At 46.4% G+C, this 27775-nt stretch overlaps 1 protein-coding gene across 2 annotated transcripts in view; it reads right to left on the bottom strand.

Annotated features, from left to right (window-relative positions):
• The window catches only part of PRR5L (proline rich 5 like), a 96745-nt gene that overhangs the window by 3857 nt on the left and 65113 nt on the right, over positions 1–27775 (bottom strand). For both annotated transcript variants that reach the window (XM_020963894.2, XM_020963895.2), the window contains exons 6-8: positions 20274–20365; positions 11509–11649; positions 6598–6727 (exon numbers count right to left, since the gene is read on the bottom strand). In XM_020963894.2, coding sequence (XP_020819553.1) covers positions 6598–6727; positions 11509–11649; positions 20274–20365 — 363 coding nt within the window. The remainder of the gene's footprint in view (positions 1–6597; positions 6728–11508; positions 11650–20273; positions 20366–27775) is intronic.

The raw sequence follows: 27775 nt of genomic DNA, 5'->3' as shown, positions 1-27775 counted from the left end.
TATTATTCCCATTTTATATATGAGGAAACTGAGGCAAACAGGTTAAGTGACTAGCCCAGAGTCACACAGCTAGTTAGAATCTGAGGCTAGATCTGAACTCAAGTCTTGACTTTCAGGCCCACCGATCTACCCACCGTGCCACCTACCTGCCCAGGAAAAAGAGAGTACCAGCTTTGGAACTGAGATCTGAGTTCAAATCTTGTCTCAGCCTATTCTGTTACTATCTTTGTGACCTCGGGCAAGCCACTTTCCCTCTTTAAGGCCTCAGTTTCTTCATCTATAAAATGAGAAGGCTGAACAAGGTGATCTCAATGCAGGAGACCGTCTGGCTCTAAATCTTGTAGTTACTGGTTGCCCTCATGTGCTCACCCATCTGCCTTCATACATTTAGACTCTGCTGTCAAAGGAGGCACTGTGGTAGAAGCACATGTCCTTGAAACGAATCAGGGGACCTGGGTTCAAATCCTGCAACCAACGCATACTTACTCCCGACCCCACAAGTCTTTTTAACCTTTAATCCCTTTCCCACATGACAAGCTTTCAGGTATTTCACACAGAACACTCCAATTTTGGTCAACGGCTCCTCACGGCATGGGCCCGCCATCATCCTGGCTGCCATCCCAGCAATGAATGTTCTTCCTATCACGTGGCACCTAGAACCAAGCATGATGTTCCACACCGCAGCAGAGTACAAGACATTTTCCCTAGTGCACAGAGCTCTGGATTTGGGAGTTAGGAGGACCTGGGTTTGAATCCTGCCTCTGACACCTACTGGCTGTGTATGTCTGGGCCTTAGGAGCATCATCCGTAAAATGAAGCGAGTGGATATGAAGGCTTGAAGTCTACAATCCTACGACATCCTGCCTGCCACACAGGCAGTCTAAGCTTCCATCACTTGGTGGGCCAGCCAGCCTATCACATGCCTGACTCATGCTGAGTTTTCAATTTCAAAAAACAAAAAACACCCCAGATCTTCCTCAGGCAAACTGCTGTCTGACCACATCTGGGCATCTTGTACTTGAAGTTGTTTTCTTCTAAACCTAAATTTGCATCTAGCATCACTAAATTTCACCTTGAGCTCAGCCCAGCGTCTTAGCCTGTCAAGAGCTTTGTGCATCCCATCTCTGGCATGGAAGGCGTTAGCAGGCCGAGCCTGAGCAGCCTTCTTGTTCCACCCTCCTTCTCTCTCAGCCTCCGGAAAGAACACAGGCTACAGTGAATGTAGCCCAAGTTTTCATCTCTCCCCTGGATCAGAGACCCTCCTGACTCTTTCAATCAACGTTGGCTACCTCTGATCCATTTACAGACACTTAACATGGGATGGGGGGCTACATGCCCCTGCTTAGAAAGGGGATGATCTGTTCTGGTTCCCATGACTGGGTGTGAGAGAATCAGGACACACCTGAAGCCATGGAATCACAGACTGAAGGCTGCGAAGGGCCCTTAGAGATCACAGCCATTCCCCCTCTTTCCACTCCCACGTTAAAGAGGAAAAAACTGAAAGCTGGGGAAATGTAGTTACTCATCTAAGTCAACACTGGTAGTGTGCGGCACAGCCTGGATTTGAACCCAGGCCCTCTGATTCTAAAATCATTCTCTTTGAACCACATTCACACTGTCCCTCCTTGAAAAGAATCCTTAATTTGCTTCAAAGCTCTTTCCAAATCATCTTCTGCAACAGGGCCTTTCTTCATGCCCTTCTCTCTACCCCTGCTCATTACCCTGATTTATATGTTCATTTTCTACATACTTATATGTATATATGTTGTCTCCCTTGACAGAATATAATCTTAAGGGCGAGGATTTTTTTTTTTTGTCTTTGAATCTTGTACGGGGGATAGAACACTGGACTTTGAATCAGAAAGGCCTAAGTTCAAATCCATCCTCAGCCACTTATTAGCTGTATGACCCTAAGCAAGTCACTTAACTTCTGTTTGCTTCAGTTTCCTCATCTGTAGAATGGGGATAATAATAGCACCCACCTCCTAGGGTTGTTGTGAGGCTCAAGTGAGATAAGAATTATACAGTGCCTAGCACAGTGCCTGGCACACAGCAGGTGCTATACAAGTGGCAGCTACTGATTAACCTATCTGGACCTGCTTCTGGACTCAGTGATCACTAAAGTCCCTTCCAGTTCTAAACCTATGACCCAAGATCTTAATAGTCACTAAATAAATGACTGATTGATTGGTCTGGCAGGCTCAAACTCTGGGCTTCAGTTAGCTTTCATGGAGGAAAGGTGCTATATCAATGTCATTAAGTACTGTTACTATTATTATCACCATAATAGGATTGTAGATTTAGAGATGGAAAGGGGCTTAGGGACCATCTAGTCCAAAGACCTCACTTTAAAGCTGAAGTAACTAAGTCTGAGGAAGGTTAAGAGACTTGTCCAAGGTCACACAGTCATTGCCATCATCATCTTGGTCTCCCATATGTTCTTTGGGTCTACACCATCTTTTAATTTTCCTTTTATTTTTCTTCTATTTCCTCCCCCTTATTTCTTTTTTCCTTTGCAGTCTGACTTTCCAGGGGTCTGGGTTTTGTTTTTTGTTTTTGGCTAGGCAATGGCAAGTCACTTAACTTGCCCAGGGTCACACAGCTAGTAAGTATCAAGCGTCTGAGGCCACATCTGAACTCAGGTCCTCCTGACTCCAGGGCCGGTGCTCTATCCACTGCGCCACCTAGCAGTGCCCTGCCCCCCCCCCCCCCCCTGGTTCCTTATAAACAAAACTTGTAAGCCCCGAACCAGGCCTGTGCCCTGCCTGGACGCCAGAGCTCCCATCGGATGTTTGCTCATTTCTGCCCTCCCCGTCTTCCTCTCTGCTGCAAGAATGAGCTGGGGACACTTTAGAAGAGCCCACATTGGAGTGGTAGCTGTGCCCCAGCAGGGCCTGCATCCCCATGCTGTCCCCTTAGCAAATATCCGTACTAGAAGGGCCACTGGCCAGCGGTGCCCGCTTCTGCCACCTCTGCTCTGCTCATACCTGCCCCCAGGCCACTTTTCGCCCCTTTCCCATGGGGCCTCCCCTCAGCCTTCCCACTCCAGATGCCCCGCTGGGTTTGGGAATTAATTACACCACATCGGAGCCAAAATTCCAGTGCCTTTGAAAGCCCAAAGAAGAGGGAGTGCTCCAGCTCCAAGGATAGGTTCCTCTTTCCCTTTGTTGGGGACCCAGGGTTCCCAGGCCTTTGATCTCCCAGCCTCAATGGCTCCTCTCCACAGGGCTGGGCTGGGGACAATGTCGCCATTGTCGGGCCTGTCACCAATCCCATAGCGGGGCATTCCTTTCCAGTCACTATTTCTGGTAGGTAGAGACAAATGGGCTGCTTGTCATGTAAAAAAAAAAGTCATAGTATCTGGAAGGAGCTGCTTTCATTTAAAAGAAAAATACCCAGCCAGCCATCAGGAGAGACAATGGAGGGTGACTGGTCCATGGGGCTTTTATGAACGAGAAATGGAGCTTAGGGCATTCGGATTTGGGGGTGGGAGTCTCTACAACTAAACTGGGAGAGAGAGCCAGAGTTTTGAAGGTTTCAGAATGACTCTGAAAAACAGTTTTTATCTTTTTTCCTCCCCTATTTTAAAAAATCTTTTTTATTTTATTTTTATATTATATATGTATATATGTGTTATATATGTCTATATATTAATGGAAAGAACTGCCTTTGGACTGAGAGCTGGGGGACTGCTTTCCAATCCTGCCTCTGTCACTTATGGCTTGTGGGACTCTGAACAAGTCACTTTCCATCTCTCTGTGACTCTACTTACTCATCTGTAAAATAAGAGGCCTGTTCTAAATGCTTTCTCTGGTCCCTCCCAGCTGCAGAGCTACACTCCCCAAAGATGGTAAGTGGCTTTCTTTCTTCTCCACCCCGTTCCTGCCCTGTTCCCCGGGAACAGTCACAGCTCACCAAGGGCGGGGGACACACACATCGTTTGGGCCACCCTGCTGAGCAAGGCTTATTGTATCCCTTAGAAGCCCTCAGGTCTCCCTTCAAAGTGGGCACGGAGCCACTGGCAAAAGGAAAGACTCCACAGGCCAAAAGGAATGAGAGCCAGAGGGGCCTGGTGGGCTATCTGTTCTAATCCCCACATTTTACAGATGAGGAAACTGAGGCCCACCGAGGTTTGACTGATTTGCCTAAGTCAGATCTACCTACACAAGGCTGTCTGTTCTAATCTCCACACTTTGCTGAAATAGAAACTGATGTGGATCTGGAAACCAGCCCAGGGAAGTTATGCAGCAGAACCAGGTGTTTAAAGCCAGGTTCTTGACAGTTAAGACATTTGCTCTGTCTATACGGTAATCAAAATCCAGGGATCATATCCACAAGAAGCGTAAGAGAACAAATCCCAGGGGCGACCTCTGCAGCTGTTCTTACGGCTCTGGCCTTGGAGTCAGGAAGACCTCAGTTTTAATCCTGCCTCAGACACTAAATAGTGGTGGCCTTGGGTGAGTCACTTAACTACCATCTGCCTCAGTTTCTTCAACTGTAAAATGGGGATCATAACAGAACCTACCCAATAGGGTGGTTATAAGGATCTGACGAGAGATAACATTTCTCAAGTAAACCATCAAGCGTTATGCAAATGCTAGTTATTATTATTAATAAAATGTTTATTACTGCACATTTCTAGCTAATGAGTTGGTGAAGGCCAATAATCCTCACTATATTGACTTCTTTTTTTTTAAGAGACAGATGTTTAATGCAATATTTTCTTTTTGACATTGCTGACATTTCCCCCGTACCTCTCCTCCTCCATCCTCCCAAAGGAATTTTTTCATTGCCTTTAAGCTAGAAGTTCTTAACCTCAAGTACATGAATTAATAAAAAAATTTTTGATAACTATTTCAAAATAATTAATTTCCTTTGTAATTCTATATATTTTATTTCATTCACTTAAAACTATTATTGTAAGAAGGGGCCCATAGGCTTCACTAGACTGCCCAAGGAGTCCATGCCACAAAAATGTTAAGAAAACCTCTGTCCTAAATGGATTCTTCTTTAGCAACACACAGATGGTAGAGGAATCCCTCCCACGTCCCCAGTCTACTGAACCTATACAGGTGTCTTGACCACTGCCTACCACAGAAGCCACTCTGCAAACCCACCCCTCCCAACTTGGATGGACCACTAGTAAGAAGCTCAAGGCCCAGCCAACATGGCGGTTGGTCCTGCTGAGGCCACGCCAGCAAAGTGCCCAGGCAGGATGTGAAGAAGACAGCAAGTCACTCTCTTGAAGTGGCTGTCTGGACACAGACTGACTGCACCAAGAAGCCTGGAGCAAGCCAGGGCCTGGCATCCTCTCATCTGTGGTTACGGTGGTCAAGTAAGTAGGTGTCTCCAGTGGAACGTGAACCAGACTGTAAGAACTGCCAAGAATAGGTCCTGCCTACCTTTGATAAAAGAGGCCCGGAGAAAGGACAAGAACTTCTTCCTTAATGCAGAGGCAGCAATCCCCTTCTCCACCCTATACACCCACCAATGCCCACTCCTTTGCAACATCTGAGTAGAGCAGAAATAACACAGGATCTGGAATCAGAGAAACCGGGTGCAAAATTCCACCTCTGTTACTTAAGATCTGTTCACAGCCTTGGGCAGGTGGTTTCATTTCTCTGGGCCTCTGGTCTCCTCCTTTGTAAAACAAAGGGGTCTGGCTCAATGGCCCATAAGGACCAGCTTTAGATCTATAGTCCTATGTCCTTTGACCTTTCCCTTCAGTTCTAGGGATTGCTAACATCTTCCTCTCCGAGTCCTTCACTTCTAAGGGATAGAAACAGGCTCTGCCATTTCCTAATCATGGATGGCAATCCAGGTCTTCAGACTCCAAATCCAGCACTCTAGCTACTGTGGCAGGCTTTAAAGGGGGGACTGTAGACCACCCCAGAGCCTCCTCAGAGGTCATCTGGCCCAGGTGCGACCAGAGCGGGAATTCCTTTAACAATGTCCTGGACGATGGCCTCTTCTGGAAGACTTCCATGGATGGGAAGCCCAACACCTGAGGCCAGGGCTGCCCATCCCACTCTGGGGCAACACTAATTATTTCCTTACATAGGGTTGAAATCTGCCTCTCAAGAACTTGTTCTCCCTTCTCCTAGTTTTGTCCTCTGAGGCTAAGCAGAAGAAAGATAAGCCCAAACACCATCAACTTCAACAACCACTGTGAAGGAGGGGGTTGGCAGTGGGGTGAGTATCATGGGACAGAGCAGCCAAGGTAGAGAGAGCATCACAGTACTTGACAGAAGGAACCTAAGAACCCGGGCCAAGGACAAGATCAAAGCCACTGGCCAAGCTGCCAGTAAGACATATACAGCCCCACGCTCTGCCATCAGTCCCTGGGAAACAGTCCCTGAAGTATCAAGCTCTCTGATGCAGCTCAGGAAGAATGAGTGACTGCTCTGAGCCAGATCTGGGACGGATCAGCAGTGTGGTGACCATCCCCAACTTCCTCCCACCGACCCACCACACCTCTAAACATCAGACCTCTGGGCTACTCCCACCTGGCATCCACCTCCCACCTGGTATCACCCATACACACACGCCAAGGGAGGCAGCCCAAGGTGCCGGCAGCCCGGCAGCCACGCCCCTTACCGAGCGCACAAGCAGCACTTGAGAAGACTCGGTCCCCGCTGCTGGTGCCAAGGAAGGGAGAGACAACCCGTTTCACCAACTCCTCCAGCTGCAGGTAGCCTTCACTGGGGCCTGTGGGCTCATGGACACTCTGGAAAACAACACCCAAAGCACACAAAGGTCAAGCGGAGCTCAGCCGGCTGGGCGCTGGCAGCCACGTTTGTACAGATGTGGAAAAGGAGGCCTGGGAGGGGAAAAGCAACTCACTCTCATCACTTAGAAAGACTCTGGAGGACGAGGAAACGGAAACCAAGTTCTCTGGGCCAGCTTCCTTTGACTTCAGTTCAAGTCAACAGGCATTTTAAAGCACCTACTCTGTGCAAAGTGCTATGGGAGGTGACGGGGACACTAGCACCTCAACCCCCCTCCCCCAACTCCACCAGCATTACCACTGCCACTACCATTAGACATTTATAGAATGCTCGAAAGCTGGCAAACGGCATCACACGTTACATCAGCTGGGCCTTAAAGCAAGCCATTTTACAGATGAGGAGGAACAGAAGTGAGTGGCTTGTTCACACAGCCAGCAGTAAAGGAAGGATCTGATCCCAGGTTCTCTCTACCCTGAGCTGGGCTTTGCCCCTCCAATCAATCAATCAACAGGCATTTGGTTATCACCGAGTGTATGCCAGGAACATGCTGAGATCTAGTAACGCAGACAAAAGCCCTTAGGAGCTTATCCTCTCATGGGGAACCACAAGGAACACAACACGCATGTACATGTGTATGTACGAGACACACACAAAGACACTAACGGGACTGAAGGGACCTAAAAGTCGGCTGGATCAGCCCCTTCATTTTACAGATGAGGAAACAGTCCAGGACAGAGAACGTGACCTATCAAGGTTGTACAGCTCCTCAATAACAGTAGTGATGAAGAGTCCGTGGCAAGGCCAGTGAGGGAAGAAGAGAGCAAGGAAAAAAAGGGGAGAAAGCAAAGGAGAAAGACAAAAGGGAAATTATGGGGTGGTGTAGAAAAGTATCAGAAACATAAGCACTAACCCCAAGATAGTGATGTTGCTAAGCATATGGCCCTGGATGAGTCTTTGGGCCTCAGTTTCCTTCTCTTTAAATCTGAGGCTGATGAACTAGATGATCTCTACATTCCCATCTAATGCTAAATCTACAATCCTATATTTATAATAATAAGTGACAGCCCTTTAAAGTTCAGGAACCACTTAATATCCATTATCTTATTTGGGCCCTCACCAGAACCCTGTGGTCACTTTAATGCTCATATCTATATAATGATCCAAGGTTTCCATTGCACTTTCCTCTCGTCCATGCGAGGTAGGAAGGGTAAGTATTATGATCCCCATTTTATAGATGGAGAAACTGAGGTTCAGAGTGGTTAAGTGAGGTGTCTGGGGTCACACCAATAGTAAGTTCCAGAGCCTAGATGTAAACCCAAGGTCCTTCCTAACACCAAGTCCAGGACTTCATGCTGGGCAGCCACAGGGAAGCCAGCCAGTGGGCTCAATTCAAGGGTCACTTTCTACGTCCTCTTCCCATCCCACCCCATTCCCTTCTATCTATTTTGAATATACTTAAATATCTAACATGTGGTTTTCTCTGATAGAATGTAAGCTCCCCAAGGGCAGGGGCCATTTCGCTTTTCTCTATTACCAGCACCCAGCACAGTGCCTGGCACATGGTAAACATTTCGTAAACGTTTGTTGATTGAAGCCCAAGTCTGTGAAGCTCTGTAGTTTGAACAAGGGATGGGCCTCGATCTGGCCCCAGGGGCATTACTAAAAGACATGGGTATAAGCTGCAAAAAGACCGATTCAGGCTTCACAGAGGGAAACGTTTGCCAACCATCAGGGCTCCCCTTAAGTAGAATGGACTTCCTTGGAATGTACTGAGTTTCCTGTCCCCGGAGGTCTTCAAACACAGGCTAGGGAGGGGGGTCATACTCAGCTGCGGATTCCACCAGACCTCCTGGGAGGCCAGTTTCTGTCACTCCGTGAGTCACCCTCCCAAGGGACCCATGGGGTGGGGGAGGAGAGAGGCCTCATCTCCTCAGGTGCCACTCAGGGGAGCGCTTTCAGCCACAAAACCACCTTGGCTGGTTTTCAGGCCCAGGAATCGCTTTCAGTCACTTTTACTGCCTCTGTTATTTCTAAAGCACCTTTCCCCACCCTCATCGCAGCTGCTGCCCTCACCCCAACCCTACACAGAAACCCTACTGAGGATGAATGATAGGAAACGAGAGACCAGAGAGGGGAGAAAGGGCTGAGGCTGGGAAAGTGTCAGCCAGCCCAGCAGGGGGCTGCCCCTGCCCTGCGGCCCCACTGGGTGCAGTGCTCCCCTCCAGCCGCTTCACTTCTTGGAAACACCTCAGAACCCCTCTGCCCCTGAGCTCCAGGAACAGGCTATGGGTCACATCAGGCCTCTTCCTGGCTTCAGGAAGGCCAAGAGTCGGAGGCTTCAGAGCCGGTGGGGCCCTCGGACACCAGCTAAGTCCAAGCATCTGCTGCGATACAAAAGGAGGGAGGGCTTCTCCAAAAGGGAGCCAGGGGCTGTGGTGGGGGACAATGTAGTAGTAGTAATAATAATGGCAATAATAAATGAGGTAATCTGCTGTAAAGCACTTAGCACACAGCCTGGCACATCGTAGTGCTATTATGGATATTAATAACAATAACTAGCATTTACACGGCACCTCAAGGCTTACAAAGTGCTTTAACCCCACAGCCCTGGGAGGTAGGTGCTACTGTCACCCCCACTGGACTGTGAGGTCTTTGAGGGCAGGGAGTGTTTTTCTTCATATTAATTGTATCTCCAGAGTATATCACAGTGTGTGGCATACAGTAGGAGTTTAATAAATGTTTACTGGATTTTGCAGATGATGAAACAGAGGCAGAGAGTTTCAGTCACTTGCCCAGGGTGACACAGCTGGGTAAGTACAGTGTTTGGCACACACCAGGTACTTAATAAATGTTTATTGAATGCATGAGGGGTAATAGTGGATAGATTGCCAGGTCTAGTGGCAGGAAGACCTGAATTCAAATCCAGCCTCAGAAACTGCCTAGCTGTGTGACCCTGGGCAACTCACTTATCCTGTTTGTCTCAGTTTCCTCATCTGTAAAATGAGCTGGAGAAGGAAATGGCAAACCCATCCAGTATCTGCCAAGAAAACCCTAAATGGGGTCACGAAGAGCTGGACTCGACTGAAATAAATGAACAACCACAAAAATGAACTCAGGTCTTCCTGGCTCTATGGCACACACTCTACCCACTGCACCTGGTAACTGCCTAAGGAAGAAAGGGGAGAGCTCGGGCTCCATGAGTGAAGCCCGGGGCCTGGGAAGAGGGGACAGCCCCACCCCACACAGCCCCCAAAGTTGGAAACATTTGGAGGCTGTCATCCAAGGACTCTGTTTTAGGAAGGCCACTGATAACGTGGAGGGAGCCCGGGATGGTGGAGGGCCTCAAGATCATGCCACACGTGGATGTTTAACCTGAAAAAGAGAAAACTAAAGGAGGTGGTAATGGTCGGTCTCCGAAGGGCTGATGTGTGGAAAGGAGATTAGCCTTGTGCTCGGTGTTACAGGGCAGCACGACGAGCAGTGGTCAAGAGGCAGAAAGAAGTGGCTTAGGGACATGGCACAGGAGGCAGAGAGTTCCCCTGACCAGCGGTCTTCCAACCAAGGCTGGAGGACTCTCTGTCATTTAGAAACAGGACTAGATGGTCTCTGAGAGCCTTTCCAACTATGAAGCTCTGTGTGTGTGTGTGTGTGTGTGTGTGTGTGTGTGTGTGTGTGTGTAAGTAAAAGGACTTGCCCAGGGTCACAGAGATAATTAGTAGAAAAGCTGGGATTTGAACTCAGGTCCTCTGACTCCCCAAAGCCAACACTTTTCACATGGATTTTCAGCAGATGATTGAGCCAGCTGGGAACAGACCCACACTGTGGGCCATTTATCTAGGAAACACCCCCTCCCCAACCCCCTGGGAAAAGAGATTGTAAAGACCCTGACAACTGAGTCTGGGCTACGTTTCAGGCAATCGGGAAAGGGAGGGGGAGCTTGCTTGCTTTGCAGGGGAGGCCAGAGGGAGCACAGTGGTGAGCAGAACCCAGGGTACCAACATCTCTGGGATGTTCCCAGTGATCAGCATACCCTGGAGAGGCCCATCCAGCTCTGGGCTGCTGGTCCAACCGAGGCAAACACAGAACCACCTTCTTGTTCTATCCTGATTTAATCTCCTTCCAAGGAGACAAGGAATGAGCTATTATCCCAGTCTTTTAATGCAATGGGGGGATGGGGAGTAAAGAAGCCCCCAATCCTCCTGGTCTACCCCTAGAGGGGACAGGAAAGACCCATGTCACAGAGGTGAAGGTACTCAGAGAGACTTACTAAGCTGTGTGACTGTGAGCAAGTACTTCATCCCCGTCCGCCTCAATTTCCTCTTCTGTAAAATGAGTGGGTTGGGTTCAATGGCTTCCAAGGCCCTTCCCGCCTGAGATTCAGGAGTCTTTGACCTCCGACTTTCTACTTTACTTGTGAATCCAATACAGATACAAGCGACAAACACGTTGAGGCAGCGCTTGGGTCTTATCCATAATTTTTATCTCTGTCAGCACTACACAGCACTAGTGCTCTCTGCACACAGTAGGTGCTTAAAAAAACACGTACAGATTGATATTTAAAAACAGCCCCAAACAACACTGATTATATCTAGGCACCTGGCGCCATGCTCAGCACGGACAGGAGATGCAGAATCCCAGAATTCCTTAGCTGGAAAGCATCTCCAAGGCCTCCTAGCCCAGCTCGTTTCCAGTGAGAACACGGAAAGGTGAAAGCGACTTCTGAGCTAGCCAGCGGTGCAGGGAGGCCGCCCGGCCCCAGGACACACACACACAGCCTCACCTGGAGAATGAGCAGCATCTGGACGATGGATGATGGGACTTTGGCCTGTCCCGCAGGAAGCATCTCCTCCAGCTTTACTCTGAGGAGAACGAGGTCCCGAAAACCTAGCAGGGCAATCTGGCGGATAGTCAGCTCCTGCCCCTGGAGGAGAGAGGGGACCAGAGAGAAAGGCAAGCAGGTAAACTGCACTGAAATGGGAACCCTTCCAGAGCCCACGTGCAGCTCTCCTGTACTCCATCCCGATCAGTCCAACCCAACCCCCCACCACCACCAAGTCCACGTCCCTCCACTCTGTCCTCCTTCCATGCTCTACTCTGACAACCCATTCCCCTCCATCTTTGTCCAATCTCCCCCATTCCCTCTATTCCTTTCCAATTCACTCCAATCCATTCCAGAAGTCCCTAGTAAAGGCCAGTTAGCTCTTCATTCCTGGCAGAAGTGCTGGAGGACTCTGAAAAATCAAGTAGGGTCTCTCCTCTCACGGAGTTCACTCTTTTAAAGAAACGAGACTTTCACACCTGAAGCAGACTTGAAACCCTCAGGGACCACCACAACTGGTGTGTACTAAAGAAAACAATGTGGCATCGAGGTGGCCACGCAGGACAGAGACAAGTAGGAGAAGAGAAGAGAACAAAGAGGAAGAGCTGGGGGGCACAGTGGAGAGTGTTGGGTTGGAGTCAGAGGACCCACATTCAAGTCTCTTCACTGCCCCTGGTTCCCTTGGTAACTGAGCAAATTTTTTCATCTCTGTGAACCTCTGTTTCATTTAAAATGATGGGGGTGGTCTACAGAGATGACCCAGAAGGTCCTTCAGGGGTCTAGATCCACGATTCCAGAATCTCCAAGGTCCCTTTCAGCCCCAAATCTGTGATCCCAAGAAAAAACAGGGAAATGGGTCAGTGTTAATGGCCAGAAGTATTGCTTCCTTTCACCTGGGGAACGCTCCAGGTCACATTCCATGTAGACATAGAAGCAGGGTTTCCCCAGTTAAATCCTGGACATGAGGCTATTGCAGAAGGGAAGCTCTGACTCAGGCCAAAAGGGATCTGGGTGACGTTTGGGTGACCTCCCCCATTTGGGGCATGTAGCATAGTCACTGAGTCAGGGAAAATGAGGAAGCGGCCCTGTCACTAAAGTTCAGCTCGCCTATCTCCATGAGTCCCCGCCCTCCCAAACCCAAGCCAGAGGCTCCATCAGAAGCTCAGAATCAAAGAATGTTCAAATTGAAAGGGACCCACAGATCCTCCGGTCCAGTCCATTCATTGTTCAAATGAGGAAACTGAGGCACAGAGAGGAGAAATGATTTGTACAGTGTCACAGAAAAGCCAAGTGCTACCTAGAAATCAAGTGGGTCTGTCTTCTCCAAGCCCACTGCAGTTTAAGGAAGCTTCTTACATCCTTTAACTGCTCAGAGCTCTGGGAAATGCTGCCATCATCTCTCATCTCCAAGCACCTTTGCCTCAGTCAGATGGCACCTCCTTCAGTCATCCATGTCTGGCCACCTGGGCTGGGAAAATCTCTCCCTCCTGCAAAGGCTGAGAGCTCTCGGTGCCTTCTCCACTCACATGGTCCTTCCTATAGGCCTAGCTCTGATCGCAATCATTGGTGTGTTTTAGACACTCATGGAATCTCACCGGAAACCGCCAAGTCTAGCCCCTAACCTCTAGGACATCCCTGACAGGTCTCTGCATGAAGACCTCCAAAGAAAGAGAACTCACTGCTTCCCAGGCACCCAATCCCCCCCCCCCACTCACCCACCCAGGAAGGCTCTCCTTGCTAGGAAGTCTAACTCTGCTTCCTTGTTTCAATTCAATTCAATTCAACAAGCCTTTATTAAAGGCCTACTCTGTCCTTGCCTAGGCTGGGTCCTGGGGATTGGTGTTATTGTTCTGTCATGTCCAATCCTTCATGGTCCCATTTGGGGTTTTCTTGGCAAAGATCCTGGGGTGGTTTGCCATTTCCTTCTCCAGCTCATTTTACAGATGAGTAAACTGAGGCAAACAGGGTGAAGTGACTTGACCAGGGCCACACAGCTAGTAAGAGTCTGAGTCTTCCTGACTCCAGGCCTGGTGCTTCATGCACTGTACCACCTAGCTGCCCTTGCTGAAGATACGACCAAAGTCCCATGCTCTCAATGATCTCATATTCTTGTGGGGGTTGGGGAGAAAAAGGAAATAAATGCAAAATAAATACAAGGGGGGGGTGGCCCTAACATCTTAGGGAATTAGCAAATACCTCTTACAGGGGGTAGCAAATGAACCAAGCCTTAAAGAGAGATGGGGGTCCCCAGGTGAGGAAGGAGAACATTGTAAAGGCAGGGAGGCAGAAGAAAGCATACAGAGAAAGTCAAGCAGTCCAGCCTCTACCCACTGCTCCTAGGAGTTGGAGACCTCTTCCAGGTGACCCTGGACTGGAAGCTTCCGGAGGGCAGGACCCTAATACTCCTAATATACACCACTCATGAAGCTCAGAACATAGCAGGTGCTTGATGGACACCCACTCACCTCCATGTTAAAAGACAGAATAGCTCTTACCTGCCCACAGCTCAGAATGAACTTAAATCTTGGGGGCAGAACGGTGGCAGAGATAGGGTCCATTTCCCTCCTTTCTGGAATCACTGCCCACCCAGAGGATGGCCAGTGCAGGGCTCTCCTGCACGAGGCCCCAGCTTCATGGCATCAGAGATTTTGAAAGGAGGAAAATTCTTTTCATTGTTTAATTTTTCACTTGGTTCTGAGAAAAGTAATCTATATGCTACCTCGCCCTAAACCTCTCCTGGGGAGATTAGACGTTATCACAAAACCTCAGGAATTCTTACCACGCAGAGCAGCACTTTGTGTGCAGCAGATAAGGGGGGGTTATCTGTGTAGATGCCAGGGGAAGGCATTAGTAACAAAAACTATTATTATAACTCATAATCACACTTGGGTAATTATGGATAATTATGATGATTATAACCACAGAAATACATTTGTATATTTTGATGTAGTTTTTACCATCACAAAGAACTTTCTGAACATCATAATTGACTTTGAGACCTGGAAGTATGCTTGGAGATAATCTGGTCCAAACCTTTCATTTTACAGATGAGGAAACTGAGGCCCAGAGAGTAAGACTTGCCCAAGGACACACAACTAAGGTGGCACAGGGGAACCTGACAGTCCACGAGATGCCAAGGCCAACTTCAGTGTGCACGCCTCATGGAGTTACTGCTTGTGGCTCAAGCTAGAGATGAAACATGAGGCCTACAGAAATGGGAGAAAAGGAAGGAGGTGGAGTTGATGTCGAACTCTGTAAGGTTCTCAGCAAAAATAATGGTGGGCAAAGAAGAAAGGAAGGCAAGAGAACACAGTTTTTGGATCCCCTGTGCCTGGTGATTGCATAAGCAGAGGGGTTCTGAATAATGTCACCAGCATGCCATGCTAGAACCCTAATCCAGTTCTTCCTCTGGGGAGCCTTTCACAGAAGCAACTATATTGCATTGATATTCTTTTTTTTTTTCCTTTCAGGCAATTGGGGTTAAGTGACTTGCCCAGGGTCACACAGCTAGTAAGTGTTAAGTGTTTGGTCTGAGGCCAGATTTGAACTCAGGTCCTCCTGACTTTAGGGCAGAAGCTCTATCCACTGTGCCACCTAGCTGCCCCAGAAGCAACTATATTGCAAAGTGACATATCTCCTATCCAGTTAGAACTCCAAAAGACTGGCCCAGAGTCCTGGGATCACAGACTGAGAGCCAGTAGGAATTTTAGAGGCTGCCCTCTCGTGTTGCAGCTGAGGAAACTGAGGCCCGGAAAGGTTTCCGGACTAAGATCACCAAGTGAGTGAGAGGTGGCATCTGAACTCAGATCCTCCATCTTAAGGGCCAATGTGCTTTGTGTGCTACCAAACTAAAGTCCAGAGAATGAAAGGACATGCCCGAGACAGCACAGCGGGTTTGGAGCCACACCAGCACTTGAAGCCAGGTCTCTTGCCTCTCGGTGTTCTTTTCTTGCATCTGTATTTGAGGAATTTAGCCCAGTTTCTAAAACATGATCAGCACCTATTCAACGCTTGTTGGCCTATTAGGCTGACTTCTCACTACACCAAGTTTTTCTTGCATACAGCATGAGACAGAGTAGACGCTGGCCTGTCTGTAAAGTGTATATGAAATGTTGCTTCAGTTTGGTGTCATCTTCTGGGCTATCTTCTTAACCAAAGAATCTCACTGCAGTATCTGGCAGTTTTTTGGTGGTTTTTTTGGGTCCAGACTTGTGATTTCATCAGTGTGAAAACTTCCTCCTTGGATAAAGATCAGCCACTTAATCTGTATTACAGTCCTGGAGGCCTGCCTGGATCACAGAATGACAGAAGGGAATCTGGAGGGGCCCTCAGAAGCTAACCCACTCATTTTACAAGACAGGAGGCTGAGGCCTGGGGTGCTTGAGTGATTTGTTTAGGGTCTCATGGGTAGCAAGTAAAAGGATTCAAACCCAGATCTTCTGACTTCAGAACCAGAGCTCTTTGAGAGCTCCAGTGATTTGCTCATAGTCACACTGCTGGGCTATGTCGAGGGACAACCTGATCCCAGGTATTCCTCATTTCCAAGGTCAGTCCCGCTCCCCCCATGCCACATTACTTCTGGCATCCTGGGGGACCTGGCTGGTTCCTGTTATTTCCTGCTGCTGGGTTCCTGGAACCACCCAGTTTTCTTCATGTGTCTTGGGATGGGCATGAATGGTTACAGTCTTTGCCCTATAAAAAGGTTAAAGCGTTGCCTTTAGGGCTTCCAGGGTCCATGCTAAATATTACATTTGTGATTTTTTTTGAAGACTTAAGATTTATAAAAAACTGGAGGAGGACATAAAAAGTATGCCCCGTGTCTCCGGTGTTTAAAACGAGGTTGAATCAGATCCAAGGCTCAAGGCACCAGAGGGGTGCCATCACGCCCACTATCTCACACAACAAATCATGCTGTTGTAGAAGGTTTGGCTGTAAGGACCAACCCTCCCCTACGCCTCTCCCATTCCCCATAATTCCCCAAGGCAAGAAGGCTTTAACTTTGACCTCTTTTCAGCAGGAAAACTCTGGTCTTGGGTTTTGTTATGGCATAATTTTATAGTAGGGCGGGTGTACCCAGCTCACGCAATATGACCTCTAAACTAGTTAATCATTCGTTCCTTGGAGGATTATTGCAGCCCTTCTGAGGGGCACCCAGCCATGGGAAGGAATCCCATCCCAAGCTAGGACCAGCTTTCAAAAAAGTGCCTTAAAGAGTCATCAAATCATTAAATCCCTGCAGGGTTTTAAGCTCCTTTCTTATTAAAAGACAAAAACACATAAATGTCTCTCTTACCCAAAGGACAGTCCAGTATCTCCTGGTTAGGCATGAGGAAAGATAAAAAGCAAAGAGCAAACGGTTTCATTAAACACACATGAGATTATAATGCTGAGGATCACAGACCAAGACTTGGAAGGGACCTCAGAGCCCTTGTCCTCCAACCCCCTCGTGTCACTGAGGAGGAAAGGACGACAAAGGAGGCGACTGGTCCAAAGCCACAGAGACGGTACATGCCTGGAGCAGGGTTCAAGCCCAGGCATTCTTGACTCTGCACTGAATAGGGTTATCCTGCACACGAAGGAACAGGTCCGGCCCTCTTATCACATGGTGGTCCTGGGATTCAAACCAACCTCCTCCAATTCCAAAGCCCTGGTTCTTTGCCATGGCACTGCCTTCACTACCAGGTTCATAGAATCACAGTTCCAGAGCTGCACAGAGCCTCAGATGTCACCTGGTTCCACACTCTCATTATAGAGCCAGCCAGGTGGCTCGGTAGACTGAGCTCTGGACCCTGAGTCAGTAAGACCTGAGTTTGAATCTGGTCTCAGACACTCACTAGCTCTGGTGACCCTAAGCAAGTCACTTTACCTCTCTCTGCCTCAGTTTTCTCATCTGTAAAATGGGGATAACAATAGCACTCTCTCCCAGGGTTGTTCTGAGGATCAAGATAATATTTATAGAGCGCTTCATAAGCCTTAAAGCACTATACAAATGCTAGCTATTACATGATTAGCTGTTATTACAGAGGGAGAAACTGAGTCCCAGGGAGGTTAAATAAACAAGGTCACACTGGTAGCTACAGTCAGAGGTGGGATTTGAACTCAGGTTCTTAGACTCCATTGGAAAAAAGTCCATTGGACTTTCCATCATACTGATGGTACATAATGGTAAAAGTCCACATTTGCATAGCACTTTAGCACTGACAAAGTCATTTCCTTGAAAGCAGCCCTGTGGCATAGATTGTAGGGCATTCCCTCACCAAACCGTAGAGTCAGCTGTAAGAGACTCTAGGGGTCACCTTGTCCAACCCTCCTCATTTTACAGAGGAGGAAAGTGACACATCCCTTCACTGATGGCAGATAACAAGCCCCTACAACATACACACAAGGTCTCCCTGTCACTTCCATACACATTTATTAAGTGTCCCCTGGGTAGTAGGCACCGGAGGCTCCCAAACCAAAAATTGGGAGAACTGACGTTCAAGGAGCTTCCCTTCGACTTGACATAGGGAATCAATATGTGTTTATGAATAAATAACACAAAGTAATTCAAGGGATCAAAGTAACAAGAGACAGCAACGCACAGTGGACAGGAGGCCAGACTCAGAGTCAGGGAAGACCTAGGTTGAGGTCCTGCCTTTGACATGTACTATTTGTGTGACCCAGAGCAAGTCACTTAACCCTGTGCCCAAGGCAACTTTCTAGGACCATCACTGTCAGACAGCATTGTGGAAGGACCTTCCACAACTGGGTGCCCCTCGTTTGGACAAATTGCAAAAATTTCCAGACAGGAAACAAAATCGAGAGATATCCTGGACAACCTTCTATGTTACAGACCACGTGCTGATCTGTACCCAAGAAAGGAGTTTCCATAATAGTTGCTCCTTATACTAATGAAATCATGTCTAGACTAAAAACGAATAAATATGCAAAATTGAGGGAAGAAATGCCAACATTTGGGGGGGTGGGGGAAGAATCAGGAAAAGCTTTGTGTAGATTCTAGCACCCCTCCTCAAGTACCTGAAGATCTATCATGGACCCCAAAGTCATTGCTGGAGACCAAGCTGGAAGGAACCTCAGTGACCATCTGGTCTAACCAAGAACTGAACAAGAAATGCCTAGAAAACATTCCTGGTAACAAAAAAATACCCAAATTCCAGATAAATTGGGGTCAAGGAGACCAGCTACGCTCAAGTTTCTGAACCATTCTCAGTAATAACCTGGTTTGAGGTCTCACTAGCCCTGCCTCATCTGGTTTTTAATTGACTTTCAGTGAAGGGGAATCCTTTACCTTGTAAGACAACTAATTGTACTTTTAGACAGCTCTAACGACTAGGAAGTTTCTCCTAACAGCAGGCTAATTGTATATGATGACTGTTAATGGGAAGTACACTGGTGGGGGCTCATAAGCTATAGTATTAGAAATGAAGACCCACAGGTCATTCCTCTAGAAACTGAGAAAGCAACTCTTTGGGGACCCAACTCACAAACAAATGCAAATGAAAGCTAAGGGAGTATTGCAAGGAGGGGTGTGACAGAAGTATGAAGGTAGGACTTTAGGAGAGGGGTCCAAGTATCATCATCTCCATTTTATAAATGAAGAGACAAAGACTCGCTGAGATGTATCTGTAGCAAGCCCCAAACTCAGGAAGAAAATATCAGAGTTGAGACTTGAACCCAGGATCGCCAACTTTGAATCCAATGTTGTTGTTTTTTTTTTCTACCATGTCCCATACAGGCAGTAATCCATTTCTCTGTTCCAAGAATGTGTTGGGTTTTCACCAGGTGTGCAAGGGCAGGATGTCTCACTGTGCTCCTCCTTCACTGTCCCTTACACGGTTCCCACCTCCTAGCCTCACACCCCAACCCCCACCAAAAATGGCTCTTAAATCATACTGCCAATGCAGGTGGCCATCTCCTCTGCCTGAGGATATGATTAGAAGAGATGTCAGAGCCGCCCATTCAGACGGAGCCTCAACAGGAATCCTCTCTATGGCATCTGAAAATTATGCCCATCCATCCATCTCCATACCTATCCATCCATCCAACTTATTCAACTGTGCTCACTTGTCTATATATGCAGCATTCTCCCTCTCCACCCCCTCCCTCCTGCCCCCTGGTAGGATGCACGCTTCTTTAGGACAAAGGCAGGGGCTGCTTCATTTTATGTTTTTGTATCCCCAGTGCTCCGGGGACGAGGAATTCGCTACTTCCAGAAACAGCCCTTTCCCCTTTGTGACCACTCTAGCAAGTTTATCCTTAGCTCAAGCTGAAAGAAGGCTCAGCAAGTATCTTCATTCTAAAAGGACCCTGAGGTTGGTAGCAAACTCCTTGTCTGCCTCATGAAAGATAACAGAATACCCCAAACTGATGGCCCACAACTGGCCTGCAGCTCCCGGATTCCAGTGGATTCATAATAAAAATAACAATAGTAATGGCAGCTAATATCATATCACACTTTTAAGATTTGCAAAGTGCTTTACTATTATCTCACTTGATTCTCACAATAACCCTGGGAGGTAGATACTATTATTATGCCCATTTACAGATGAATAAACTGAGTTGTGCTTGATCAAGGCTAGATCACTACTCATTGTTTAAGAGAGGATTCGAATTCAGGTCTCCCTGACTCCAAGTCCAATACTCTAGCTACAAATCTACCTGGATGCTGATGGGATGAAAAGAAGAGTTACAATTACTGTATACTGAATTTATCTAATGAGACTGACCTGAACAGGGTAAAATATCGCCTGCAGGGTGGGGAGGGTCTCAGTGAAGAAGTGATCCCATACTTCACCCAGAAGGTCAATTCGATTTTCACCTAGATGTGGAAAGACAGGATGGTAGAGGTAAAGAAAAGAATCATCAATTATTATTTGAGTGTCCCATCTCCCCTAATTCCATTTTAAACACGTACTCCTTTCTCTCCAGAGAAAAGCTCAATGGTCATCTCCTACTTGAGATCTACAGGGATCCCTCAGCTATGACATTTTGAAATGACTTTGCATTACTTTGTATGCCTGACACATAGTAAGCACTTAATAAATGCTCGCCTGTCCATCCATTTGTCTGTCTACCTATTGGACCATCCACCTGTGCATCTATCTCTCCGTCCATCCATCTCCACAACTGTCCATCTGTATAGTCAACTATGTGTTCAACTTGTGTATATGCTGCATTCTTCCTCTCCACCCCCTCATTTTTGCCCCTTGGTAGAATGTAAATTTCTTAAGAACAGCAGAAAATCCTTTTCATTTTGTGTTTTTGTATCCCTGGTGCTCCAAAAGGTGGCGCCTGAGTTGAGCTATGAAGCGACCTAGGGATTCTAAGAGGTGGAGGTGGTGCATTCCAGGCAAGGGACACAGCTGGGACAAAGACATGGAGGCAGGAGATATAAGCAGCAAGCATGCTAGCCAGCAGAACACAATATGATGGACAGAACCAGAATGGAACTGTTCAGATTAAAGAGTCAGATTTTTTAAGGGCACAAAGAAAGATGCCTTCATAGGAGGGTAAAATGATTTTAAGGGCCTTAAAGGTCATTTAGTCCAGTCCCCTTTGATACAGAACTTGAGGTCAGAAAGGTTGGGTAGTTCACCAGGTAGGGAAGTAGAAGGGCTGGGATTTTAACCCAGTTCTCCTTACTCCAAAAATCAAAGCTTTTCTCTTTACTCCAAATGCCCTTCCAGGGCACTGACAATACAGCACATGACGCCCATCGCTTCAAAGAAATGGAAGGCCATGACAATGCAAAGGCATCATTAAAAATGGGAACATGTCTATTATTTAAAGACCATCCAGGAAGGATGTTCCACTATGAGAAATGCTTCCTCGAGCCTAATCTAATTTCCTCAGGCCTTTATTTAAATTCTCTTATATATGATGCTCGTTTCCAAGGGGTCAGGGGTGGGGGGAGCTGGAGTCATCGTTCTTAATTCTTGTCCTTCTATGGAATGAACAAGATGACCCTTGGGACCTAAAACTTGGAGAATGACTAAGGGGCACACACATGACTGACTGGAACAGATAATCTGGGGAAAGATGGAATTTTTTTCTTAAAGCCACATTGAGGGGGCACAGTGGATAGAGCACCAGCCCTGGAGGCAGGAGGACCTGGGGTCATATCCATCCTCAGACACTTGACACTAGCTGTGTGACCCTGGGCAAGTCACTTTACCCCACTGCCTAGCCAAACAAACCAAAATAAAGCCATATTGAAGGTGATTCATTACCAGAAATGTCCATTCTGATTAACAACAAAAGCAGTCACAAAATTCACATTCACGTAGTCCACCAGCCTAGTTCAGCCCCTCATCACCTTCCACCCGGTCCACTGCATTAGCCTCCGAACTAGTGTCTCTGCCGCCTGCTTCTTGCATCTCTGATCCGCCTTCCCCTCAGCTGCCAAGGCGATTAGTGATTATTTCCAAAGTGTAGGTCTGATCTGGTCACCTCTCTGCTCAGCACACGGCGCCACGTTACTGCCTAGGACCAGAGACAAACTTCTTCAACTGACACTCAAAGTCCTTTACAACCTAATCCCTACCTACCTTTCCATTCTCATGACGCAGCATTCCCCTTTCTCATCTACTCTACAATGCCGTCAAACTGGCCTTACTGTTTCTGGCGCACAACATTCCATCTTCTCTTTGCCCTGGCTGCCCCCAGGTCTAGAACACATTACCTTCCTCACCTTCACTTCTTAAAACCTTTAATCTCCTTCAAAGCTCAGCTCTAGATCTTACTTCTACCCAAGGCTTTCTCTGATCCCCCTCCATGAACTCTACAATCCAACCAGACTGCCCTACTTGGGGTCCTCAGATGCCATACTCCATTTCCTGTCTGTCTTCCATGCCTGGAATGCTTTCTCCTCCTCTCCACCTCCCGCGTTCCTTTTGAGACACAGCTCAAATCCAACCTTCACCAGGCGGCCTTTTCTGATGCAAGACTCCCTCTCTTCCCTCTGAGATCATCTTCCACATGGTTCACACACATAGTGTGTGTGTGTGTGTGTGTGTGTGTGTGTGTGTATCTTGTATGTACCCAGTTATTTACAACTTGTCTCATTAGAATATAAACTCCCTGAGGGCAGGCATTATTTCACTTTTCTCTTTGTATTTTTTGCACAGAGGCAAACAGAAGGAGCTTAAAAATGCCTTTTCATTGTTGCTTTAAATCTTATAAAGCACTTTCCTTATAACAAACATGTGATGTGGGCAGTGCAAGGATCATTATTGCCATTTTAGAGATACATAAACCAGGGTTTGGAAAGTTAAAGGGACTTGCCTAGGGTTACCCAAATAGTAAATATTAGAACCAGGACTTGAACTCAAGTCTTCTTTTTGAAAGGCACCACAAGGTGAAAGCACAGTTTTTTACCACATGGACCCTAAGGACACTGTTATAGACAGAAGTTCCAGGATATTGTCATAGAATCGTTTTCATTATTCTAATTACTTTACAACAACCAATAAAAGTCCCTCCAAACAGACAAAACAATAGAAGTCCCTCCAAACAGACAAATTGATATATAAAACAAGGGACACAGGGTCTACCCCAAACCTCCAGCTGTAATAAGGAAGAATCCAATGAATTAACAAACAAAGACGATGCTTTTGCTCTGTCTCCTCTGAGGCCTCCCCAAAGGTCCACCCATAATTGTCGGAGAGAGACACAACAGTTACCAATCATGTCCAAGCCTAGATTCACTGATAATTGTCCAAAAATATCTCAGCTAATACAACACTTCACAGAAAGTCCCTGGCAGAAAACCAACCCCCTTCTGTTCAGAAGGGTCGATGAATGAAGCTGCTTGCTTAATCAAATATTGTGATTCCTTGAGAGTTACCACAAATGGGCCATCAGTTTTTAAAGCCTTGTAATACGATAAAACATGCAATCCTGAAAGTCGTTTGACTATAATTTAATCTGCTGTAAAAAGAGCAGGGGTGGAGGGCTGGTCAGAATATCTGGCTTGTGTTTCTGTTCTTCTATTTACTAGCTGCATAAGTGTAAGGGGATCAATTCACCTTGCCTTAGTTGAGTAAAATGAAGGGCTGAAGTAGATGCTAGCTAAACAACCTTGCTAGCTCTCAATCCTACGATCCTACAGTATGTGTGTCACTTCAAGGTCTGTCCTGACTCATCCTTTTGGTCCACAATGTACAATGTTGCAGAAACATATCCGATTACGTGGGTACCAGAGAAACAGGAGTCTATTATTGCATCAGACTGGAGATGACTGATGAGGAACCAAGGACCCTGACCCTGACTTACCCCACGTTTAGCCCCCATTGAGCAGCTACTTGGTGGGCATTAGCAAAGGCTAACTGTGTGGAGACAACACACTGTAATTCTTGTGTGTTTGCTGAATCACTAAGGCACCAATTAGAGAAGAAGAGAGACAGACAGCCTGGAAGCCATAATTTCTAGCACAGGATATGAAAACTGTCAAATATCTTCCTGCCTTTCCTCCTCTCTCCCCCCACCCCCAGCCCTTCTGTCTCTAGGGCAAGCAGGCAGGCAGGCAAGCAGGTCTGTCTCCCAGAAGACTCACCCTGACTCATCCATGACCCAAATGGTGTATAACCTATGTCACATGCACACCAAGAACGGGGCTTCACCTTTGCTGAGAATGGTTTGCCTGAAGCAGAGGGGGAAGACTGTGGGCATCTACTGTTATTTATTGATCTAGATAATGGAATCGATTGGGATCTGTGTTTGCTCTTGAGAGGTCAAGAAATTAGGTCAGTTCAGATGAGATACCAAGAGATGGCAAACCCAACTTGACTGAACACAGCTGTGGAGATGCACTTGGCGGTTTTCCCCAACGATGCTATTTATTTAGTGGGAAATAAAAGTGAGGGGGACAAGAGGGAGAGGATTGAAAACACAGGTGCTAAGATAGGGTGAATCTGGAAAACAAGTATATGAACTTTTCAATGGATATTCCAGGAGATGAGATTGAAGGAGAGAGTATCTCTTAAATCCATAAGGGCTGGGATCTGGGTGGAAGAACAACTCACTAGCCATGAAATAGCAGAAAAAGGACAGGATCTAGGGTTTGAAAACCTGTGTTTTAATTCTGGCTCTTCTATACCACCCAATCAATCAACAAACATTTATTAAGTGCCCGCTCTATGCCAGGCACTGCACTAGGACAAATGAACCACCTTGCCCTCAGGGAACTCACATTCTACTGAGAGGGAGAGAGAGAAAAGGACAAACTATCTATCTCGATCCACCCACATATACATATACATATACATACATACACATACACACATACAAATACATATTATATGTGTGTGTGTGTGTGTGTATACAATGTATATGGAAAGCTAGATAGCTCAGTGGATAGGGTACAGAGTCTGGAATCAGGAAGACCCAAGTTCAAATCTGGCTCCAGACACTTACTAGCTGTGTGACCTTGGGCAAGTCACAACCTCTGCTTGCCTCACTTTCTTCATCTGAAAAATGGGGATAACGGCACCTACTTCCTGGGATTGTTGTGAGGACCTAATGAGATATTTGTGAAGTGCTCAGCACTACACCTGGCACATAGCAGGTGCTATAAAAACAATAGTTACTGTTAACAAAGGATAAAACTGAGGCTAGGAAAGCTTAGAGAGAAGCTCGCTCAGGACCACACAGCTTGTTAAGTGTCTGAGGCTGGATTTGAACCCTGGTCTTTGTGATGTCAAGTCCAGCACTCTGTTCTCTGCTCCAAGCTCTAAAATGAGAAGGTTGGGCTAGGGAATCTCAAAGGTCCCTTCTAGATAAAAGTTCAGCAAGAGGTCAACGGACCAGCAGCCACAGCGGTTAATGATAATAACAGCTGCCCTTTACGTAACACTTTACATAAGGATTTCATTTGAACCTCACGAACCCTCTGTGAGTTAAATCCTAGCAACAGGCATTATTGCAATTTTACAGAAAATGAAACTGGGCACAGAAAGGGGAAGTGACTCTGTTAAAGTATCCAGATGATGATGAGTGACAGGATAGGATTTGAACCTTCCTATTGACTCCAAGTCCAGAGCACTACCTACTCATTGTACCGCCTTTCTAACAAAGCAACTAACTCCTCTGGCAAACCCACCACCCCAAGGTCCCAGCAATATGCCCTGGCCTTTCCTCTAAAGAGGAAGAAAAGATCCCTAGGTCTACTTTTCTCGGTATCCATTCCAGATCTCCCAGAACAGGGATTAATGTGACATATAAATTGGGCTGGGACTGCAGGCAATTTGAGTCAGGAAGACATGGCTTCAAAGCCAGACTCGGATTCATACTGGCTGTGTGATTCTAGGCAAGTCAATTAACTTCTATTTGTCTCAGTTTCCTCATCTGTAAAATGTGGATAATAATTGCACTTATCTTGCAGGGTTATTGTGAGGACCAAATGGATATATTGGTAAAAATGCTTAGCACAGAATAGGAGTTATAGAAATGCTTTATTTCCTTTCCACACCCCGTCCTTCAAATTATAGCCCATAAGCGGCTGCCTATCTATTCTGAGGGCCAGCCCTAATGGCTCTAAGAAGATGGGGCTCTTTTGGCCTGTGATCAAACTTTAAACCATTCCCAAAAGACATCCCTTCCATCTTCAGGAAGGCAGCCCTGGTTAGAACCCCAAGCCTAGACTAACCTCCACCCTACGATCTGGAATCCAGATTAGTTACATCAAAGAGTAACAAGAGCAGAGGCTGAGCCAAGATGGTGGAGTAAAGGCAGGGATTCCCCCCAGCTCTTCCCTAAACCCCTCCAAATACTTTTAAATAATGGCTCTAAACAAATTCTAGAGTGGCAGAACCCACAAAAAGACAGAGTGGAACAATTTTTCAGTCTAAGACAACTAGAAAGTTGGCAGGAAAGGTCTGTTGCACCAGGGTAAGGGTAGGGGGGGAAGCTGATAGAAGGGAAAGCAGTTTGGAGGAAACAAAAGTCAGAAAGCAAAACACTTTTGAGAACAGACAGGGTAAAAGGAAAGAGAGAGAAGGATAAATGGGGGAAAATATGAGGGAAATACACAATAACTGCAAAAAAAAAATTTACAGTGAGTTTCTCTGATAAAGAGTTCATTTCTCAAACATAGAAAGCTGAATCAAATTTATAGAAATAAGAGCCATTCCTCAACTGATAAATGGTCAAAGGATACGAACAGGCAGTTTTCAGACAAAGTAATCAAAACAACTGATAGTCATGTGGGAAAAATGCTCTAACTCACTATTGATGAGAGAAATGCAAATGAAAACAACTCTGAGCTACTACCTCATATCTGTCTGATTGGCTAATGTGACAGAAACGGAAAATGGCAAATGTTGGAGGGGATGCAGAAAAATTAAAACACTAATGAACTATTGTTAGGTGTATACTGATTCAGCCATTCTAGAGAGCAATTTGGAACTATGCCCAAAGGGCTATACAACCATACATACCCTTTGACCAAACAATACCACTACTAGGTCTGTATCCTAAAGAGATAAAAAACAAAAAGGAAAAGGGCCTATGTGTACAAAAATATTTATAGCAGCTCTTTTTGTGGTGGCAAAGAATTGGAAATTGAGGGGACATCTATCAATCGGTGAATGGCTGAACAAGCTGTGGTACAAAATTGTGATGGAATACTATTGTGCTGTAAGAAACGATGAGCAGGATGCTCTTAGGAAAACATGGAAAGACATGAACTGATGCAAAGTGAAATGAGCAGAACCAGGAGAACACTGTACACAGTAACAGCAATATTACATGATGATCTACTATTGAATAATTTAGCTATTCTCAGCAATACAACAATCCAAGATAATTCTGTGGGACTTAAGAGGAAAGATGCCATCCATCTCCAGAGAAAGAACTGGCAGAGCCTGAATGCAGGTCAAAGGTACTTTTTCCTTACTTTATTTTTCTTGGCTTTTTTTTGTCTGTATTTTCTTTCACAGAATGACTTATGTATTTTTCATGATTATACATGCTTAACCTATGTCAACTTCTTTGCCTCCTTGATGAGGGGAGAGGTGGAGAGAACTTGGAACTCAAAATTTGAAAAAAAAGAATGTTAAAATTGTTTTTACATATAATTGGGAAAAAATAAAATATTAAGTAAGATTCTTTAAAAAAGAATAACAATACGCCCCTGGGGAAGTCATGGAAAACTGGCAGAACACTGTTTCCAGAGAAACCATCCCAGCTTCTTCTAAAATAACAACAAAATCTCGACAAAGCCCCAGGTAGT

This window comes from Phascolarctos cinereus, unplaced genomic scaffold (assembly GCF_003287225.1).
Source record: "Phascolarctos cinereus isolate Bilbo 61053 unplaced genomic scaffold, phaCin_HiC Scaffold_9;HRSCAF=440, whole genome shotgun sequence".
Lineage (NCBI taxonomy): Eukaryota > Metazoa > Chordata > Mammalia > Diprotodontia > Phascolarctidae > Phascolarctos > Phascolarctos cinereus.
Note: the sequence above shows the minus strand (reverse complement) of the source record. Positions and strands in the feature narration are given on the sequence as shown.